The sequence below is a fragment of the Grammomys surdaster genome, unplaced genomic scaffold (genome assembly GCF_004785775.1).
Source record: "Grammomys surdaster isolate TR1022 unplaced genomic scaffold, NIH_TR_1.0 125604, whole genome shotgun sequence".
NCBI lineage: Eukaryota > Metazoa > Chordata > Mammalia > Rodentia > Muridae > Grammomys > Grammomys surdaster.
The window spans coordinates 1,478,757-1,502,778 of record NW_021620447.1 but is presented as its reverse complement, the minus strand read 5'-3'; the positions used below and the strand labels follow the sequence as shown (position 1 = coordinate 1,502,778).

At 35.3% G+C, this 24,022-nt stretch overlaps 1 protein-coding gene across 1 annotated transcript in view; it reads right to left on the bottom strand.

The window, feature by feature from the left end:
* The window catches only part of LOC114638521 (solute carrier organic anion transporter family member 6A1-like), an 82,681-nt gene extending 67,479 nt beyond the window's left edge, over positions 1-15,202 (bottom strand). Inside the window, exons 1-4 of the mRNA XM_028787038.1 lie at positions 14,914-15,202; positions 13,050-13,310; positions 7,724-7,912; positions 3,050-3,143 (exon numbers count right to left, since the gene is read on the bottom strand). Coding sequence (XP_028642871.1) covers positions 3,050-3,143; positions 7,724-7,912; positions 13,050-13,310; positions 14,914-15,202 — 833 coding nt within the window. The remainder of the gene's footprint in view (positions 1-3,049; positions 3,144-7,723; positions 7,913-13,049; positions 13,311-14,913) is intronic.
* Positions 15,203-24,022: the final 8,820 nt, after the last annotated feature.

The following is a 24,022-nucleotide window of genomic DNA, read 5'->3' as shown; positions in this document are numbered from 1 at the left end:
TCTGGCTATTCTAGAGATAAAATGGACCCACTTCAATATAACACAGGTTATTTACGTCAAGTTCACATTCAACATCAACTAAATGGAAATAAATTCAAGAAATTGCTGCTAAAATTACATCCAAGAACAAAGGACTCTTTCCATATTTACTCATTTTAGTACTTAATGTCCAACCTAGTGTTGGGAGCCGACTCTTAGCAAAAAGCGGCTATCATCATTACAGCCATCTCCAGCCATAAATCCTGAGAAGAGACCTGTTTTCAACAGCCCACAACAGCTGAGCACACTCTGATAAACATCCTGTTACACTGTTTAGTGCCCCCAACTGCAAGGTGCACGTGGTATCCATGGCTACAATGCATGTGATGCAGTGCCTTCAGTTGAGCTTGTCCATGAGGGCAAGTCACGCGGTAAAGAGTATAAATACCCAGGATTTCCTTTCTATAAGAGAGAATAAAGAAGAGATTTGACCAGACTCTGTCTTATATCCATCTTTTGCTTCTCTTGCCCCTCCTCCGTCCCCACTCATTCTCTTGCTAGACCCTGACCGGCCTACCAGAGCAGCATAACGGGCCATTACAAAGTAGCAGAACGGACTGTTACACCTAGAGCAGTAACACAACTGAAGGAGATCAAGGTGATAGAAATACAAAAGGAAGACTAACAAAAAATCTTTGTTTGCATATGTTATGGTTTTATGAATAAAAGACCCCAAACACTCTATGAGGAAATGTCTACAACTAATAAACACTTTCAGCAGAATAGTAGGAAACAAAACCAACACAGAAAATTCAGGAGCCTTCCCATATACAAATGACAAATAGGCTAAGAAAGAAAGAAATCAAACAACATATTTCACAATAGCCTCAAAAGTACCTTGAGTGAAAAACTATGTAAAAAAAAAAACTTAATAGATTAGGAAGAACAGAAGATGGGATCAAACGGACTAATATGGAGAAAATGGACATAATAATAATATTAGATTACTAAAATGAAGATTTAACAAAACTCATCAAATTTTCAACACCATTCTTTGCAAATAGATAGAAATTCAGTTTTATAAAGACACAAACAAACAATCCTGAATGGTGAATGAATTGCTAAAAGTATTACCATCTCTGAATTCTACTTTTACAAGAAAGTAACATAATAAAACCAGCATGGTATTATCACAAAAATAGACACATTGATCAATAGAATTGACCTGAAAACCTAGACATAATTCTATATGTATGGACACTGAAGTTTTTACTAATAAGCAAAAAAAAAAAACATAGAAAAGATTACCTTCAAAAATGATGGTGGTAAAAGTGGATAGCTGCAAGTATAAAAATGCCAATAGATCTATAACTAACTCTCTGCATAAAACTCAACTCCAAGTGGATCACTGACCCCCACATTAAACTAGATATGCTGATCCTCAGAGAGGAGAGAGTGAGAAATAGGCTTGAACTCACTGACACAAGAGAGAACTTTCTGACAAGACTCCAGTAGAAAGACACTAAGTCCAAAAATTAATTAATGGGATCTCATGAAACTGAAAACAAGGCAAAGCAAGCAACATATCATTCAAGCAGAGCTGTAGCCAAAAAAAAAAAAAAAACAGTTAAAAAGAAAGTATATGTCCAATAAAATGTTAGTAATTATAGTTTATATGGAACTAAAACACTGAGCATCAGAAAATAACCCAATTTAAGATGGTGTTGGGAACTCAGCAGAGAGTATCAAAAGATAAAATACAAAAGGTTGAGTAACATTTAAAAGAAGTGCTCAACAACTTTGTCCATCAGGGAAATGCAAGTTAGCACGACTTTGAAATTTCATTTCATACCAGTCACAACTATCAAGATCAATAAAACAAATGACAGCACATGCTGATTAGAGTGCATACTAGTATAATCATTATAAAAATTAAGGTAAAGATTTCATCAGGAAGTTGAGTGTCAATATACATCAATCCAATTATACTACTATTTGACAAATACCAAAAAGACTCTACTGTAATACTTGTTCATACATATTTATTGATTCTGTGTTCTATAATATGAATAACCCCAGAAGAATGGTACCACTAAGGTGTCAGCAAGAATACAATCTCCCAAAGAAGGGGGAAATACAACACAATGTTATTGACATTTAAGAAAGAATCTAGAATGAGCAGGATAAAGAATAAAAAAGATGTTGGGACAGATAAGGGAAGAAATATAGGGGGCATAATATAACACTAAAACCCTTTTAAAATCCCACATGGAAACACACTAGATTTTATTCATTACTGGGATGTGATGGCATAAGACATTTAATTGGAACATTGTCTCCACAATTATTTGATGAATCTATTTGAATTCTTTTCATACATGTATTTATTTCTAAGCCTCTAAAGCTGTGCAGTAATAAGTTTCCATACAATACATGTTATGCCCTTTTACATTCATTCAAAAAACAGAACAAAAATGAAACAACACTCATACAAAAATGAAAATAAAAACAAACAAGCAAAAGACCAATAAGGCAAAGTAATAAATGAAAAAGAATAGAAAATTAATAAAAAACTTCATAGAAATACCCATTGAGTTCATTTTGTATTGGGTAACAACTTGCCATGGAATCTACTCTGGAGTATTGTTGTTACATGTAGTGACATGTAACATGTAGAAAGCATATCATCCCTAGGTAAATAACATCACGTAGGTAGGGAGGTAGCTGGGAAGAGGTTTTTGCAAAAGAAATATGAACAGAATATATTGTATGAATAAATCTTTAAATAATAACCAAGATGAAACCTTCTGTGTATAATACACAATTATTGTTGTAGTGTATTGAATGATTATTTCATGTCTTTAACAACAAAACAAAAAACTAATGAACTTTTAAGTAATCATATTCATTATATTTCAAACAGTAAAAATACAAATGCACAATATAATTGTACTTTTGCTTACATATATGTATGAGTACATCACCCACAGTTGACTGCATTTGCTATATATTATTCAACCAGTACTCTGTACAACACAAACTGAATAGAATAGTAATTAGTATTACTTACACTGCTTTCATAGCTTCTTTTACAGGCAAGACAATTCGTGTTCCTACTAGAAAACCCAGAATGTATCCCAATGTTACTCCAGAAAATTCAATAGCTTAAAAATGAACACAGTACAAAAAAGATTAGCAATCATCCTTGGTCATATAAAATACAAGTGAACTATCTGTGATATCTATAATTTCTTCATGATATTATCAATTACTTTGCAGAGAGAAGATGGGTATGGAAAGAAAGGAAGAAATAGGAACAGGTGAAAAGTGGGGAGAGAAAAATTTGTATATGATTTCTGGAATTTATTATAACGAGTTTCAAATTTATGTGACAAGAAGCTTGTGAGAAGTTCATGAGTTGATGATATTGTTATAGTTGATGCTTGCCCTGAAATACAGTTGCTTCTTTGGGAGCAGTGAGTCTGCCCTGTTAGGTAGGACTCTACATTGTTGGAGTCAAGACTGTTTTTATGACAAAAGTCATGTATTTTACTCAATATGTAATGATTATGAATATTAATTGTACCCGAAACAATGTCAGAGATCCATCTAACTACTGACTGACAGTACAACTGGGTGGTAACGCTTTTTATCTAATCAAGTATTACATACTCATATAATTTAATTATTAACTAAATTTTATCTTATTTAATCTATATATTAAAGTGTCACAAATGTATTTATTTTCAATATAAACATAATTTAATTCTATTACCTTTAGTATATCACTACAAACATTATCAAAATAAATATAAAATAAGTTTATGTTCTTAAAAATGATATTTAACCATTGTTCTGTCTGTCTCTGTACCAATACAATGCTGTTTTTTATCACTATGTCTCTATAGTACAGGTTTAGGTTAGGGATGGTGATTCCCCTAGAAGTTCTTTTATCGTTGAGAATGGTTTTCACTCTACTGAGATATTTTTCTTCCAGATGAATTTCAAAATTGCTTTTTCTAACTGTGTGAAGAATTGAATTAGAATTTTGATGGCAATAGCATTGAATCTGTGCATTGCTTTTGGTAAGATGGCCATTTCTACTATATCAATCCTGTAGATCAATGAACATGGGAGATCATTCCATATTCTTAGGTTATCTATGATTTCTTTCTTCAGAGACTTGAAGTACTTGTCATAGAGATCTTTCACTTGCTTGATAAGAGTTGTATCAAGATATTTTGTATTAATTGTGACTATTGTGATGAGTGACATTTTGAAGACCCAGAAATGAACCCACACACCTAAGGTCACTTGATCTTTGACAAAGAAAACAAAACCATCCAGTGGGAAAAAAGACAGCATTTTCAACAAATGGTGCTGATTCAACTGGAGGTCAGCATGTAGAAGAATTCAAATCAATCCATTCTTAGCTTCTTGTGCAAAGCTCATATTCAAGTGGGTCAAAAACCTCCTCATAAAACCAGATATGCTCAATCTAATAGAAGAGAAAGTAGAAAATAACCTCCAACGCATTGACACAGGAGAAATTTTCCTGAACAGAACACCAACAACTTATGCTCTAAGATCAACAATTGACAAGTGGGACCTCAGAAAACGGAAAAGCTTCTGTAAGGCAAAGGACACTGTCTATAGGACAAAATAGCAACCCACCAATTGGGGAAAGATCTTTATCAAACCTCCATCTGAGAGAGGGCTAATATACAAAATATACAAAGAACTCAAGAAGTTAGACTTGAGAGAACCAAATAACCCTATTAAAAATGGGTACATAGCTAAACAAAAAATCTCAACTAAGGAATCTTGAATGGTTGAGAAGAAGGAAGACCAAAATAGGGATGCTTTAGAACAAAATAATCAAGGAAGACAGAGGATGAGAGAGACTTGGAAGAAAGAGAGGAAAAGGAGGGAATGAAAAGGGGGGACAGGAACAGGTATGAGAGGTGACAGAGAAGTACAAAGGGTCAAGAAATTGAACAGAGGTGTGTAGCAATGGGGGATGGGGAACTGGGGGGTAGCCACCAAAAAATCCCAGAAGCTAGGAAAACAAGAAGCACTCAGGACCCAATGGGGATGACACTAGCTGAAATACTCAACAAAGGAGAGAGAGAACACAAAGAGACCATATCCAGAGGTTAGGCATAGCCCCTGATAGAGGGATGGGGCCACCACCCATTTCCAAAATTTTAAGCCAGAATTGCTCCTGTCTAAAGAAATGCAGGGACAAAAAGTGTAGCACAGATTGAAGGAAAGGCCATCTAGAGACTGCCCCAACTGTGGATCCATTCTGTATTTAACCACCAAACCAGACACTATTGCTGATGCCAAGAAGTGGTGACAGGAGTCTAATAAAGCCTACTTCTGAGAGGTTCTGCTGGATCTTGACCAATACAGATGCGGATTATTGCAGCCACCCATTGGACTGAGCATAGAGACCCCAATGGAGGAGATAGGGGAAGAACTTTCGGAGCTAAAGGGATTTGCAATCCCATAGGAAGAACAACAATATCAACCAAGCAGATTCCCCCAAAGTTCCCAGGGAGTAAACTACCAATGAAAGAGTACACAGGGTGGAGGGGTGCCTGGGAGGGAACTCAAGTGGGTGGGAGGGAACCCGGGTGGGTGGGAGGGAACCCATGTCTCCACCTGGATATGTAGCAGAGGACTGTGTTTTCTGTCATAACTGGGAGGTGATCCCCTTCGTCCTGTGGAAACTTGATGACCCAGCTAGGGTGCTGAGACCAGAGTGGGTAGGCATGTGAGGGAGCACCCTCACAGAGGCACGGGAGAATGGGGAGGGGATAGGGAGTGTGCGGAGGGGAAACATTTGAAATGTAAATAAATAAAATAACCAATAAAAAAACCATATTTTCCCTTTTGTAGTTTGGCCCTTTGTCCAAAAAGATAGTGTACTTTGCATTATAGTCTCATGAGATTGCTCCCATTCATGAATTCATGATGTTAGTTTCTATGCTAAAGAGTTTCATTCAGAAAGTCTTTTTCTTTGCTAAGGAGTACATTTACACAATTGAGTACTACTTGGCTATTAAAAACAATGACTTTATGAAATTCTTATGCAAATGAATGGAACTAGAAACTAGCATCCTGAGTTAGGTAACCAGACACAAGAGAACACACACTGATAAGTGCAAATTAGTCAAAAGTTTCTCAGAATGCCCACGATACAACCCACAAACCATATGGAGCTTAAGAAGAAGGAAGATCAAAATGTATATGCTTCAGTCCTACATAGAACTGGGAACAAAATAAAGGAAGTAGAGGAAAGAAGGGACCTGAGAGGAAGAGGAGGAAAAGGATAAGGGGGCCAGAATCAGATATTGGAAGGGACAGGAGAGAAGTACAGAGGATCAGAAAATTGAATAGAAGCGTGTAGCATTGGAGGATGGGGAACTGGGGTAGCCACTAGATAGTCCCAGAGTCCAGGGAAGCAAGAGGCTCCCAGGACACAATGGGGATGACTTCAACAGAAATCCTCAAGAAAGTGGAGATACAACCTGTAGAGACCACCTCCAATAGATAGGCAGGGCCCCCAGTTGAGGGATGGGGCTGCACACTCAGCTCAAAAATTTTAACCCAGAAATACTTCTATCCTAAGGAAAAGACAGAGACAAATAAATGAAAGAGACTGAAGGAAAGGACATCTGGAGACTATCCCACCTAGGGATCCACCTGTCTGAAGACACCAAACCCCCATACTATTGACACCAAGAAGCGGTTGCTGACAGAAGCCTGATATGGCTGATTTCTGAGAGTTTCTACCAGCATCTGACCAATACAGGCACACATACTCAAAGCCAACAGTTACACTGAGCCCACAGACCTAAAGGAAGAGCTAGTAGTAGGACTGTAGTAACTGAAGGTTATTGCAACCATATATGAAGAGCAATATCAACTAACTGGACAATTCATCACTCTTAGTGAATAAACTACTAACTAAATTGTATACATGGAGGGAGCCAGGAATCCAGATGCATATGAAGCAGAGGATGGCTTTATCTGACATCAATAAGAGGGGAGGGGATGCTTGATGACCTAGCAAAGGGGGTTGCTAAAGGGAAGAAGTGGGAGTGGGTGAGTGGGTCTAGGAACACCCTCATAGAGACAGAGGGGAAGGGGGAGCAGGAGGATAGGATAGGAAGTTTGTGGAGGGGTAACCAGAAAGCAGATATCATTTGAAATGTAAACAAATAAAATGATTATAAAAAAAAGAAAAAATGATACCTAACATGTCTGTAAATATAATTCTTCATTCTTGCCTTTCAGGATCAGAATCTGTTACTGGTTAACGGATATATTATTTGAGATTGAATTAAGGCTTTTTAAATGCAGTTTACATAAGACAATATAAAATGAAGGGATGATACTTTGTGTAGCCATCTACTTCTCTCCTCCACCCCTGTACCCGTCTTTACCCTCTCCCTAGCCCTCCATTTCCCTCCCCACTATCTCAGGGAAAGATAAACAGAGACATAGAGAAAACCTTGCCACTTAAAACATTCACATACTTTTTATTCCTGTACAATTTTCAATAACATTTAGATGATTTAACTACAGTTCCAAATCTCATAATTAGATGTTTCAATGTGATTTTAAAATTATGAAACCAAGTCATCACTCATTAGTACAGTGTCACTACCTGGCCAACAGTACTTACATATCAGTTAAACTACAAAGAAATGTGATACATTAAAAAAAAACTTGCCTATATATATTCCATTTGTGAATGTGGGAGCATGGTCATATATGAAGGTTGTGCCAAGTATAAAAAGTGGCATCCCTGCTAATCCATGGAGAAACTGCCCGAAGATGAAGAGAAAGATACATATTGATTTGTGTGGTATTACAGTTACCCCACAAACTTTTGGAGTTTTTCCTTCCTCACACAAATCCTCTGAAAGATAAGAAATATATTTTACTGAATTGAGTTCAAAATTAAATGTACATTTAATTTTCTGTTGCTACCAGCACCATGCTTTTCTTGTTAGATTGAGTATAGTCATATAATCAATTTCTCATTATGTTCTAAATAGAAATAGCACATTATAAGAAATTGGGTGGAAATACTGGAAATGATATACAGATTATGAAATGGTATAGTTATTTATATCCACAAGATTACATGTACATAGATATTCTTATATACATACACATTTTTACATGTATAATCTATATTGCACTCACTTTCTAATTCTTTGCATCTTGTTCTTCTGACATTTGTCTCCAGAATAAACGCACTTGCAATGCCCTGGATAATCCACCATCTGAATATAATTCTATGATCCTTTTTTTAAAATCTTTAAATTACTCTGCGGTCAACTACACATTTTGTTTCAAAATCATTTAGATTACAGGTTATTTCTTAATGTTCTTACAAAGGTATAGAGTTTTAGTATCTATACTTTTTAGTTGATTGTCAGAACTAAGCACATAATAGTAAACCATAACTATTATGATGACCTTGGGTGAAATTTGACACATGATTATAAAATGTTATTGTAGAAACTAATAAAGTAAAAGTACAAAGTATATCTTATTGAAATGGTATTTGGTGTAGTTTCTGTGGAGCAATACATAACTCAGTGGAAAGTGAGAAGATGCCGAAAAAAAATATGATTTAACTCCTCATACAACTCCTTTGTTTTTTAAATACATTCTGTGTTCAATGGATATTTATTAAGACATTCTCATACATTTATGCAATATACTCCATTTGATCTCATATCTTTACTATTCTTTCTGCTTCAGACTCCCACTTTGCAATTGGATCCCTTTTCTACATTCAGTCTTATTTTTTTAATGACTACATAAGCTGCATAGAATTGTTTTCTGGAAGACATTACTTGTAGGATTGTGGAACATGCTCACCTTGTCAGTGACTCTATTTATTCTTTCTTTCTCTCCCTCCCTCTGTCTCTCTGCCTCTCTCTCTCTCTCTCTCTCTCTCTCTCTCTCTCTATCTATCTATCTCTCTCTCTCTCTCTCCCTTCCCACCCCCTCTCTCAGAGAAACACCTAACTACATATACATCGAAAGGAATGCATAGTGAGCTAATTTTCTCTCCATGATATGTTGTTCACAGATGCTGTCTTGGGTAACTGATGTGTAGACACAGTTCCTGCTTCCATGAGTTGAAGACTCTTCATGCTGAAGTTCAATGTTTCAAATGACTTCTCACATCCTCTACTTTATCAAGCCCTTTCCTTCTTCTGCCTTTTCTCCAGTGTTCTGTGGTTCTTGCAGAACCCATTTATGGCTGAGCCTATATCAGTCATACTTTCTTAATTCTTGTTCTTCTAATCTTTCTGGACAATGTCTTTTAGTATGTGAAACAAATAATCTTTTAAAACTCCTGTTGGAATGCTCCTGTTAACTATCACAGTGGCCATGTATATGTTTCTTCTGTAATTATTATTGATGCTTCTTTAAAATTTTCCTTTTTTTGCAACATGCAAAACCTCAGTAAAGTTACAACTTTACTTAAATTTTGATTTTTCAAGGATCTCTAGCTATACTTTTGAGCTGATGAAAACATGTGACATTCAAAAGCCAATTTGACTCCATGTTAAACAGACTCAAGAAAGTCCTTCAGGCCCATGACAGTCGTAAAACACCTCCTGAGTCCATTCATTTCTGCCTTGTTTTAGAAACTTGAACTTACTAGTCTATCTACTCTTAAGGATCACATTTCTGAGCTTTCCACTGGCTAATCTATTTGAGTCTTAACAATAAAAAATAATTCTCCACTAAGGAAATTGAAGATTATAAATTATTTAACATCTAAGAAGCATACATAGAAATCTCCAAAAAGAAACTATCAAGAAGTGGAGTGTAGTCAATGCTAAAAATTTGGATTAAAGGTCTAATTTTAAAACATATAAAGTTTAATTATAGTAAATATCATGAGCTATGTTAATGACTTGACACAATTATTCTGTTATACAATTTTAATTGAAGTTGGCCAAAGAAATATATAGAAAATCAAGAAGTTGTCTTTCATACACTCTTGTATGAAAACAAGATTTTAATAGGTGATAAAAAAAGAGTGAGAAGGACTTGGAGAGGTCATCAGCAATTCAGAGATCTGGGTGTTCTTCCAAAGTACGAGGATTCTGCTTCCAGCAGCTAAATGGCAGCTGAAACCCATCTGCATTTCCAGCTCAAGAGAATCTGACAACCAGGCATCAGCATGCACATGTAGTGCATGTATACATATATGCAGAACACTCAAAGTATTTAAATTTTATGGCATATAACACCTCCTCTCTCTTAATTACAATGTGGCCATTATAAATTCAAAGAATACATTAATTTGAGAGTGGCAAACTGGAAATACACAGGATTTGACGGAGGGAACAATATATGATGGCTCATAAAGACAAGACATAGTAGGGATTTGGAAATGGAAGGAGAAAGTGTAATCATGCAAAACTGAAAAACAAAGAACACATAGTCAAGTTTAAAATACAGAATAAGTTAATATGATTACATTTAATCACTAGTGAGAACTGATAGCTAAGAGGCAGACAGTAGAAGGGGATGACAAATGGGAGGAAAGAAGTGGGAGCACATAGAATGATCACTAGTGGACGTTTCCTTCATTTTCACTGGAGGGAAAAATGGATGAATACTGACATTCAAGTGTAGACTAATGTAAAACTTCAACGTTAAGAAAGTAAGGCAATTTTCCTACGTGCTCATATTTTTCATCCTGCATAGGACAGCGTAGGAATTTAGTAAAAGCAAAACCACTACCATCTCCAAACAAAACAAAACAGCAAGGAACAAACAAAACAAAAACCTAATTTTTTGGAAGGTTACAATAGATTTGGACTATGATAACTTTCACATGAATAGATCCATTTGTGAAGAAACAAGCACTTCCAATTGGCAGCAGCAGATTCATCACAGGACTCAAGAGTCACCTGGTATAGTGAAAGGAGTAGGTGCATGATTCATTCCCAAAGTTTCCAAGCAGGAGATAAAAGGAGAATGAGATAAAATAGCTGAGAGCACTCACTAAAAGAGATATGAAAGATTTTAATATGTCATGTTGGAAGATAGAAAACTAGCTGCAAATGAAGGGAAGTAGCAACTAGGAGAATCAGGGAAAGTTGGTATTCATGATTCCTAATACCACTAGTCCAAATAAGAGAAAAGAGGTTTGCCTTCATTCTAATTAAGTACAAATCGCTGGTAGGTATCATCAAAAACCTGAACTCGGTACACCTACTAAGATGGACATGTGCATGGTCAATTTATATAAAGTTCTAGAAAACAAAGGTGACAATGTAGAATGAATATATATGACTTTAGAGAGAAAATTTGTGCTGAATTGTTCAAGATATTGAGAAGTATGATGTCTACTTGTTTGTTGAGTCACACATTCTACATGAGTGTTGAACATGAATCTGTCATTGTAGATAAGAGATGCAAACATAGAACAGATAACAAATAGTAAGCAGAAAGCTATGAACTATACCAAAGAGGTTCAGAGAACACATACTGAAGAATGAACCTAGTGTCTAATCATGAAATCACAAAAAAAAGCAGGAAAAAATTTAAAAGACATAGCAATAATGGAAGATGTGCACATGAACAAATGGAGAATTTCTTCCTACTCCTCCCTCTCCCTGTCCCTCCCCTTCCCTCTATGTCTCTCTCTCTCTCTCTCTCTCTCTCTCTCTCTCTCTCTCTCAGCATGTGTGTGAGTGTTTGTGTGTGTGTGTGTGTGTGTGTGTGTGTGTAAGCCAATAACATCAGAGACCAGAATAATAGTCCCCATGAGGTATAGTTACTTGTGTTTTCTGGCTGAATAATGTCTATGCTTGAAACCAAACTCAGGTCCTCTGCAAGGGTAGTAAATTTCTTAGTTACTGACTAGAATTTTAATGTTGATTATGACAAGTTCTTGAAGATTCTCCCATTTCTGACCAGAATACTGTTAAGAGAACAAAGTAAGGAAATGCTTTTCACTATCTTCTTTTCACTAGTCATCTTCTCATTGAAGTAAATATCAGTTCTATAAATATAAATGACATTTTAAAACATGTATAATATACACATCTTATATTTGTATGCATTACATAGTATGTAACTATTTTTATATTAAAATAGCTGTGTTTTATATTAACTACTTTTAAATCTAATATTGTATAAATTTAATAAACATTGTAAACTTCAAAAACATTAATATATATGTGCACATGGATACACATCCCTTATGCATCATTTCTTCTTAAAACCCAGCTTAACATGTCAATAAAAGCCTGTAGGTGATAAGGAATGATCTGAGACAATAGTGTTAGAATTATACTACCAGGATATTTCAAGTAGATCTTATTTACTAGAAATAGCAAAGATTGTGGAATCAACACTGAACAATGTCACAAAGCCACTATCTTTGTAGATTCAAATGGTAGTCAAAGAGTAGCATGCAGTTTTTGAATAGGATTAACTATTTAGTCACCACTATTTCTGTGTAGTCTAATTCCTGTATTTGAACTTATATGTGTCTGTGCTATAAATAAATTAAACAGAATAATTAAAGAATCTTGTACAAAATAAAATGAGTTGCCAGAGTTCTCTAGAGATTTGTATTATGCTTAAAATTGTATTTTTTTTAAAGATTTATTTATTTTATGAATACACTGTTGCTGTCGTCAGACACACCAGAAGAGAAGAGGGCATCAAATCCTATTACAGATGGCTGTGAGCCACCATGTGGTTGCTGGGAATTGAACTCAGGACCTCTGGAAGAGCAGACAGTGCTCTTAACCTCTGAGCCATCTCTCCAGCCCCCTTAAAATTGTATTAAAGAAATAATTTTATAAATTATCCCACAATGTTTCTTCCTAGATTCATCTCTTTCCAGAGAAAAATCAGAGCACTACAGATATTAAGCATGGTTACACAAACATATACAGAAGAAAGAATTCACAGATATACATCATAAACTATTTTCAGTTTCTTGAACCAAAGAGTTAAATATATATTGGTAATATATGAAAGTATGTTAGAAAAAATCTTACCTGATTCTACTGTGCTCACTTTTATAATTTCATAATTAAAGTAAATAACAGCAAAAACAATTGCTGAAAGTCCTGTTACAAAACAGGCAGCTGCCACCCATTTTGCCCTATTTCCTCTACTTCCAAAAACTGCTACAAGCATTGCTACCAGGAAAGAAGCAAAATAATCACTAAAATCCAGTAGGAATATCTCTGTGTCTGATGGCAAAAATCGAGACACAAATAATTTTAAAGACACATCAACAAGAGCAAACATTATACCTAGAAAGACAAAGAAAGACAAAAGTCAATATACTACATTTTAAAAGACAATACAGACCGCCATTATAATAATGCTAAGAAAAATTTTATTTATACTGTTAAAATTTATTTCAAAATATGATCAAAGCGTAAAACCTATAAATAAAAATAAATCTATTGATTTCCATGAAATATTTTTTACATGAATATGAGAAGCTTTTTAACGTGGCCCTAGTCTTTTAGAGATCAATTACATTTGAATCACCTAATCACTATATTAGATGTATATCATGTTCCAATTCTGAGGAATTAATAAATAATGGATGTTTACCTCCTTTTAAAATTAAATTATAAAGACATTTGAAACCCAGCTTGGATTTCAAAGTATAACCTTGTTCCAGATCTAAGATTCTGTGCTGAAAGTTCAACATTTTAGAGCATTTTCACTCTTAAAATTTAAAAAAAAGGCCCAATGTACAATGTATACATTCAAATAAATTATTCTAAAGACCATGAAATAAATAGATGTAGCATTATCTGTGTATAATCACCATCCAATGTGTAAAAAAAGAAAACAATCGTACTAAGGGGAAATATGATGTGATATAAGGAATAGCTGCATAAAGATTCAATTTCTTGGAGTGAACAGAATGGTTTCAAATTAAAACTCATGGTGTGTGTGCAAAGTGCAGGGTCACATGTCATTGCTGAAGCAGCAATCTCTGCTGCTACACAGTTTCCTCAAACACTCCTTGTATTGCAAGGATCCAGGAATCCATGGACTCTTCCTAAAGCTCCTAAAGCTCTGATCCTCTGCTGGTCTACAGCCCCAAGGCCGGGCACAAGAGCACAGCGCAGGTGAAACATTCAGGATTGTTGCTGATGGAATATCTTTCCCCTACTTTACCTCCAAGAATCTCGATCACTCAAAGTGTTGCTCCTGCCAAAATTACCACCTAAATCAAAAAACCACAGAAGATTCTGCCTACGCTTTTGGTACTTACTGCCTCAGCCTCTCAATGACAATAGCTAAGTGTGAGAGCCGGCAGGAAACCAGTGGGCAAATGTAGTTTCCATGCTATTACAAAACTTATTAGTAAAAGTATATAACTAAAATAATAGAACAGAAAGAGAAGGAAGAAGCAAGAGGAAGGAGAAAACAACATGTGTATAACGGCACTCAGGTGTTTCTTCCTGTGATCTGAATCACTTGAAGTCTCAGCACCCCTCAATTCAAAGATGACTAATCAGACTCCAAGTTGAAACCTTGTTTGTCGAGAGTGTCTCAAATTGTGAGCAGAAATCGTGAAGGTGATGCTGTTTTCAATTATATCTTAGTCTTCCAAGCATTCAACCCGAGTTTAAGTTGATCATTAAATAACGTGTACTAACTCAACACTACCTTCTCATCTGCTCTGAAGCTTTTACCCACTGTGTGGAACGGCACCCTGTCAAGCAGGGAGCCTAAGACTAAAGGCAATGGCGGTGCATTGGGTTAACTGATTTTCACTCATGTTTGGAAAACAAGTCAGATTTCATCCATCTGCTCCTTCCCACAGTGTCTCAGCTTCATGTCTACCACAGTGAATCCTCTCGCCTGAGCAACCCTGCTCCTCCAACTTACCATGAACAAAGATTGCTAAAAAGCACAGAAAGAGGAAGACCTCAATGTTGTTGAAACGCTGTAAACAAGGGAAAACAACAGAGCCCAAACCAAATGGCCCCTCTGAGGAATCATTGTAACTTGGATCTGAGTTTTTCATATCTGAGATATTCACAAACTTCTTCACGGCACTTGGAAGTGTTACCAGGTATGTTTCTATTTTTCTGGATTCCTCAGGTCTCTGGTGTTCATCCTTCTCAGCCACCTGAGCCTGCTTCACTGCTTTTCGTTTTTTCTTGTTCCGGGCCATGACATATCCAGCGCAGCTGCAAGGATACTGGAGATGTGTTTGAGACACCTGTGTACTCCTTGGGCCCAGTGAGTACTGTTGTCACTGCCACTGGAACCTCTATAGAGAACGTTATTTCCAGTGTAGGGAGCCAACGTCCCTACAAACCTGTTGAGTGATGCTGCAATAGTTCCAAGCCTGGATTCCATCTTCTCTGGGTCATAGAGAAGGAAGGAAGGAAGAAGAGAAAGAGGGAGAGGGAGAAGATGAAAGAGGACATGAACATGATCAAACATTGTTGAACAAAACGTCGAATAAATAATAAAAATATTTGTAAAAGAATTGGAAAAATAAACATGTAAGCAAAGAACTAAGGAACTAACCATCAGTATCGTGAGGCTTTCTTCAGTGTGGTGTCTCTACAGCTGGATAATCTCACTTGATAGAAATTCATTAAAGTTGTATAGTAATAAGTAAGTAAGTAAATGTCAGGAATTATGAAATGATTTCTTCCTGTCCTCTGTGATGGAAGAGATTGAAGAACAAGCAAGAATCAGAGTAAAAGATGCCAAGCAATGGCCTTGAATGTAAAGCTTACACTGAGAAAGCATTGTACTGAAAATTCATCCCCAGCCAAGAGCAGGAAAGCAGGCGTATGTTCTACTATAAATGAAAGAAGGCAGGTATATATTTTACTATAAATGAAGGCAGGGGCTGCAGAGAAACACTAACATTCCTGGGGATATATGAAACATGTTTTACATAAAAATTCAATTTCAGATCAGCTTCCTTCTAAGGATGAACCTGATTCATGTATAACCCCAAGGTATCTTTCCTTTCCCGATAAACCTATCTGCTCTCTTAAGACGTTGACATGTTGCCAAAACTCATGAAGCTTAGAATAATTTTGCCACTCGATTTGTCAATATGATACACCAGAAAAAAACAACTAACTAAATGTATAAAATAATTAGTATGCATTGAAAGAATATTATCCTTTCTTACATTAAGAGACTTGATTTTTCCTGATGCTAAATGAATAACAGTAAATGTCTAGTTTACTATTTGCTCATACTTGGCATGAATATCCTCTCATTGTTTCATTATATTAATAAGCATAAATGAAGTAGGGTTCCTAAGGATAAAACACGTGGGAAGGTAAGAATCCTTCTTCTCCCTGATACTAGACTCTTCATAACCTAAAGGCAGAAGGAGAAATAAAGCTGTGCAAACAACAAAAGCACTGGACATTTTGTTTCTAGTAATAATATAGAAATCCAAGAGAATACAATTTTCGCCTACCAAAAACAACCAATTGAGATCTTCTAAATCAATATTTGGAGGGATTCAGTAGAGAGCTGAATTTGTAGTCATCAGGTGAATTCAAAGGGTAAGAAGCTATTAGAAAATAGTACAGAGCATTCATGTGTCTGTTTGAAAGGACACAAAGATGGAAAGTACCATGGGAAAATGGAACATGGGAAGCAATTGAAGTTTTAATGATTTGCTTTCTTAGAATTAGGTTTGTGTTTTTATACTATTGTGAAAGGTGATATACTATTTTTTCACTGATTTTTTTTCTCGTTCTGTTTGTCATTTGTACATACAAAAGCTACATTTTTTGTTTGTTCCTTTTTTGTTTGGTTGTTTTGGTTTTTTTGGCATGTGTGTTGATTTTGTACCTACTATGATGCTAAAAGTGTTTATTTGATACAGAATTTCCAATTTCCTTTTTTTTGAATTCTTAGATAGAATCTTATCATCGGCAAGTGTTGAAAATTTGACTCTGTTCTTTCTTATTTAAATCACACCAATCACCTTCAGTTGTCTTACTGTACTAGCTAAGGGTTCAAGTCCTATGTTGAGTAAGTATGGAGAGAGTAGACATCATTCTTTTGTTCCTGACTTCAGCGGAATTGCTTTGAGTTTTTCCCTATTTATGCTGATATTAGCTGCAGATTTGTTTTACGTTACCTTTGTAACGTTGACATATCTTTCTTGTGTCCTTGGTCTCTCCAAGAGTTTTTATTGTGAAGGACTGATGGATGTTGTTAAAGGCCTTTTCTGTATCTAATGAGATTATCACAAGGATTTTGCCTTTTAGTTTGTTTATGTGGAAGATTAAATTTATTAAATTTTATATGCTTCCATATCACTGAACCTCTGGGATGAACCTATTTAATCACTTTGCAAAATCCTTCTCTCTGTCTCTCTCTGTCTTTCTCTGTCTCTCTCTCTCTCCCTCTCTCTGTCTCTGTCTCTGTCTCTGTCTCTCTCTCTCTCTCTCTCTCTCTCTCTCTCTCACTGTGTGTGTGTGTGTGTGTGTGTGTTTTCTTTGATTGAGTGTGCGTGTATCTCCCAGAGGACACAGATTTTTATGTGGAAATCTATAGCTTCTTGGAGGAGCATAATACCCTATGCAGGGTAACCTCAGTTAAAATCTAATATGAATATAGATAGGTAGGTAGATAGACAATAAATAGATAAATGATAGATAAATGTATAGATAGATACATAGATAAATAGACTGATGCATGACAGATGGAAAAAGGAAGGAAGGAAAGAAAGAAAGAATGAGATAGATGATAAAGTAAGAAAGCCTGTGGAAACATATTAACAAAACAATAAGGCCTTTACATTTAGATACCCAACCCATTCTTCCTATTTCCTACCCTACCAATTCCCTTTCCACTTAAATCTTTGTCTCACTAATTTTAAGATTGATTTATATTTCTGTGCAAAATTGTATTGACATTTTGATGAAGTTTGCAGAGTATATGTACAATATTTTGGTAGAAAGATATTTTTACAATAGTAGTAATAAACATAATATGATGTCGTTATATAAAACAAAAACAAACACAGAAGAATTGGTACCATTTAATTGAAATATATTTTCAATTATTTTACTCTACAATAATGTTCATCATTGGTCATAAGGGGTTTGCTTTTATTGTTTGCTTGTTTGTCTTTTTCTGTTGGTTTTCTTTCCTTTGTTCCTTTCTCTTAGTTTGTTCATTCATTCATTTGTTTCTTCATTCTTTTTTTTTCTTGACTTTGAGACAATGAATCCTAGTTCATATTTTCTGATGGATGAACTGAGAAAAGATATTCAGATTTATAACTGAAAAATATGTATGGCTTCTGTCATTTTGTTACGTTTTTAAAGCTTTGGAAGCGTCTTAGTCTTCTTTTCTTTAATAAGTTTTTGTTGTTCCTGTAGTCATTTGAGTGTGCTTATCTTTCTCTCTTCATTTAAATGTTCCTTACTCTGTCCTCTGTGATACTGGCTTGGTGGTCATGAATTCCATGGGACTGATTTTATCATGGAAATACTTTCTCTCACAATAATTATGACAACTAGTTCTGCTTATTAGATAGGCTAGGCAACATGATTGCTCAGAATTTGAAACGCATTACTCCAAACACCTTTTTCTTTGACGATTAGGACTGAAAGTCAGCAGTGATTCTTGCTTTCATAGTTTGGAATGAAATGTCAACAGTTGATTACAACTTCTCTTTACCATCTTTCAGTATATTTTGTTTTGTAAATTAAATATTTTAACGTAAATGGGGAGATTCGACTCTGCCCCTGTCTGTGGTGTGATGCATGTTTATTTTCTCCTAGATTTGCAAAATTTTTTCTTTGTTTACATTAAAATATTTTCAGTACCAGAGAGGTGGTTCAGTGGTTAAAAGCATTGGCTGCTCCTCCAGAGAACCTGGGATCTATTTCTAGTATCTACGTAGCAGCTCACAAGTCTCTGTAACACCAGTCCTAGGGGATCTGTTAAAGATACTGTGAGTCTGTCTGGTCCTGGGCTTTTAGTATGAAGGCTTTTTATTACTCTTTCAATCACATTTTTTATGAGGCTGTTTATGATTTTTATGTCTTTATCATTTAACATTGCTGGAGTGGATGCATCTAAAATTCATCCATTTTTTTTTAAATAGTTGAAACAATAGTGTGCATGTTTTTAAAATATTCCCAGCTACTATTCTGGACACGCTTTGGTTCTGTTTTTATATTTCCTAATCGTTTCCAATTTTGTGAATTTGGTTTGTTACATTCTTTCTTTTCTGTTACTGAGTCGATCAGATTCTTGACCTTTATTATTTAACCAAGAATTAAATCATACATTCTCTGGTTCTGGTACTGCTTCCTTTGCCTTCATCTCATTAATTTCAGCTTTGATGTTTTTTTCTTTTTTCACTTTCAAGAAATGACTGGAGTGTAAATAAATAAATTAATAAAAATTAAAATCAAAAAAGAAAGAAAGAAAGATTCATATTAGCAAGAAAAAAAGTGTCATGTATACATTTCAGACTGTGAACTATGAAGTCACCACACATACTCTACTATACTACAGCATGACAACATCTCTTCAATGAAATAGAGAATTGTAAGTAGAGTTGAAAGATAAAGGTCTTACAAAATCATCAGTAATATTGAAGGAGAGAGAAACAAACATAATCTAACTCAATGTTTTTGGACTACATTGGTATCTGATATGACAGAAAAAGCAAATAAGATTTTCATACTATTTTTATAATTCAATAGTTTTTGTTATCAATCATAGATAACCATAACAGCAGAAGTCAGCTACAAAAAATATGTGATTGTGGGGTTGGAAAGATTTCTCCATTACTAAAACGCTTCCCACACAAGCATGTTGACTTAAATTCAGATTCTAAACACCCATGTAATAGGGTGAGTACAGCTGTTTGTCACCTCTCCTCCCAACATGCTAGGGATACAGAGACAGGCAGATTCCTAGAACTAACTGGTCATCGAGTCAACCTGAATCAATGAGTGCTAGGTTCACTGGAAAATCTCTCTCTAGAGATAGGATGGAGAGGGACAGAAGAAGATACCTGATATCGAGCAATAGCATCCACACGCATTCACATGCACATGTGTATACTCAGGAACACATTCACAAATATACATGAATAAGCATGTATAATAGTAAGATTAAAAGGGAAAATAAGAGGTTAATGAGCAAGATGAAGCTCCAAAAAAACTCTCATGTTTGAACTTGTTCAGGTCAGGGGTTTCCCAATCCACACTTTAATGGAAAAGACATAAATACAAGTAATCATGAAACAAAACGACTATTTGGAATTATACATGTGCTATAAATGTAAATCGCAACATGCACCAGGTGGTCTTGTCTAGGCTGGAGACTGAAAAGATTACCTCAGAAATTCTTCAAGGAAAGATAAAAAAAAATTTTAAGAAATTGTAAGCTAAAGTCTAGTTGCAAGAAAAAGAAGGAAACATACATACCAAACCTTTGTAACAAGAAGAATGACAGCATCTCACACTCACAGAATTAGGGGAGGACAGAGAGGCAGACTAGAGTTCAAATGTATACTGTCATTGTTTATGTCCTTCATCAGGTCCTTTATCAGATCCTCCATTCTGCAAAGCAGGAAGACTTCATCAATTACAGAGAATACAAACATAAGGATAAAAATATTCCTCTTACTTTATTCAGGTTAGACTGACAATCAAGCAAACAAAGAAAGGAAGCAATAACAGCAAGTGGGATAGTATGGGGTCACAAAGATATATGAGGAGAGTTATCTATTTCACTAGGAACTCATAACACAGAATATGAGGGAAATATATGGTACATCTAGATATCAGTTTGGGAACTCCCAAAAAATCTTCATAATATTCTTTTACCTTTCCCTAATGTTGTCGCAAAGATATTGTTCTAATGTTTGCCCTAGTCTGCTTTTAGAATTCTGATGGCATCATGTTTTTGAATCTAGAGAAAACTTTAGGTTATTACTGAGAAAATTAAAAATAAAAAGGGAAGAAAAAATACTAGTTCGTACGAGTATTTCATACTCACAAATAACTTTTTGTATATTCAGCAAACTTAATTGGTACTCTTCTGAGACTCAAGTCTGGTTTTATTTCAATGCCAAATATTTTTTCCAGATATTTTTCAAGGTATCATCTCCTTGTAGTCAAATTTTCTAGACACATTAGCAAATTTATTTTATATGATCTGGAAAAAGAGTTTCCAACTAGAGTGAGATAATTTTATTTTTGATATTTTCAAATCTAAATCTATATTTTTTCTTAGTTTATTGACTAGACATTAATGACATTTATATATCTCTATCCATAAAGATACATGATTCAAGCCTCTATTATACCATAAAAGCTTTTGCATTAATATATATATTTAAAGATATTTATAAAACTACAGTGTGAAATTTTCAAAAACAGAGATATTAAAAATATCTTGTCATAATTTAGATCTTAAATATCATGTGCATGTCCATTCTTGAAACCTTGTTCTCAGCGTGGCACTCCTTGGAAGTTACTATATCTTTAAGAGGTGGTACCTGGTGGGAGGTCTTTAGATCACTGGCTTACTGCTATAGTGAGGAGAGCGGACACTCCATTGTCCTAGGTCTTTTACTTCAAGGATCTGAGATGGTGATTTTTACAACATAACATGTTGCCTTCTCACTGCAATGCAAACAAACAAGGAACTGAAACTTCCAGAACTGGACACAAAATACAAAAAACAAAAGTGTTTTTTCTCCTTATAAGTTTTATTTCTTACCTAATTGTTATAGAGATGAAAACAACACACACACACACACACACACACACTTACACAAACACATCAGCTGTGTAAAATATGTATTTCCCACATTAAGGTAACCAACATAATGATGATGTGGAGTAAGAACCGAGTAAACAAGCTATCCTCTCTAAAAGAATGAAGTTTTGAATGAGGATGCTATTCCAAACCACAAATGGGCCATTACCTTCATAGAGCAATATTAATTGGAATTTTCGAGATTACTTTTTATTATGTAGTTTTGAAATGCACCAAATACTTGTATCATTTAAATGTCACAGTATGTCTCTCTTCTTCAAACAGTATAACATCTTATCAGTCCTGGTCTAATAACTTCAATTATGTAACATATCCTAGAGTAAGACACTGAATAACTATATAAATGGTGAAATAAGACCTAAGGACAAAAGCTTCTTCTTGTCCTTTCTCAGATGTAAAGTTCCCAGAGGCGACTGGAGTCCTCCAAAGATTGTAAACCCATTCCCTGAAACAGTTGCTAACTAAATAACTTCCCCTTGTCTTGCCTTCCATTCCTTCCCACTTTGACTTTCTACTGCCTGCTACTATAGTATGCTATATGTATCCGAGTCTCCAAAGAGCTGCTCACAGAGGTCTGCTCTTTAAGTCAGCACTTTAGAACATCCTGTATTAAGGTATACAGAGTAAGTAGAGAATTGACTTGGGGATAGTTTCCAAATAAATGAAGAACTGGGTGTTATGTAAAGCACTAATAAAAAGAAAGTCATCACTGAAATGGCTAATAATAGTTCTCAAATGGACAAGATCTAGCATCATGTAGGAGACAAACCTCAGGCATGTCTTAAAGGAATCTCATAGACTGGGCTAACTGAGGTAGAAGGAACACTCTAAATGTGAGGGACACCATTTAATTGACTGAGACCGCAGGCAGAGTGCAAACAAAAACAAGCCAAGAACCAGCATTCATCTCTCTGCCTCCTCTCTGTGGATAAGGTGTGGCCAGATTCCCTATTCCCCTCCAGCAATGCTCTTCTAGCACAAGGAACTGAAACCTCATATTACGAACAAAAATACATCCCAGCTTCCTTAGCTGCTTTTATAAGGTACTTTGTGCAGCATCATGGAAGGTGAGAAATATGGTCATTATTTCACATATTTGGACAAAATGAAAAGTCAAAATGAGAGATAAGACTCCTCAATATGATTATGCAGAAAAAGAATTTTACTCTCTAAATACTCCTTCTCGGGACTAGTGGCATGCTCCTACATATTTTTTTCTGCATCTCTGAAAGCAATTCATCTCTTTTGGGTTTCCACATTTGTGATTTATCTTGTTTGAATGGCATCTCCGTATTTACATAAATCAAAGTACTCTCTTTACAGCCTCTTTCTCAATTATATATTTTATTGACACTTCCAAACCATGTTATAACCAATGAAGACATTAGTAAAATTTATTTTCTTATTTTTGGAAGCATAATTTAATTTCAACATTTACTTCTTACCTTTGCTCCAATATACCAAACCCTCCAATATATCCTTTCCTATTCTACTTCAAATGGTCTCACTAATTGCTATTGCACGTATACATGTTTATGGTAGACATACACATATTCCTAAATATAATATATTTAATCTGCATAATGTTACTTGTGTGTATGTTTTCACAGCTGATTGTTTGAAACTGGGTAACCAATTGCTGTGTTTCTCCCTGACTGGTACAGGTTTACGTACTTCCATATTTCCTCATTTGCTTGTAGTTCTTATGATAGAGGTTAGACCATATGGGGTATTCTTCATCCAGTTTGTCATGGACGTTGGTGTCATCCTTGTGCAGCTGACAATTACATAGTCACTTCTGACAGGAGGAGACATGGTCTCACAGAAACTTTCCTATCCTCTGGCAATGTTCAGAGGATTTCCATGTACAATGGAAAATATGTTCAATATCTTCTGAACCTTAGGTATGCAAGCATTTTGTAGATGTATCCAATGCTGCCCTACCTCTTGAAACTCCAGTGCTTCCTCCTTCGCATACTCACTCACTTAGTATTAATTAAGAAAAAAGAAAAGTTAAGCCTGCCCTCGTGGATGAAATTGTGTGATCCTTTTATGTTTCACTTCTCACAGATAAAATTACAAGACACAAAATTAACTGGGTGTTGCACAATAATAAAGGAAAATATAGCTCTGGAAGGCCATGAAATATAGTGTGTATGGTGAAGATGATTTAGCTCTACTCTCGTTAGTC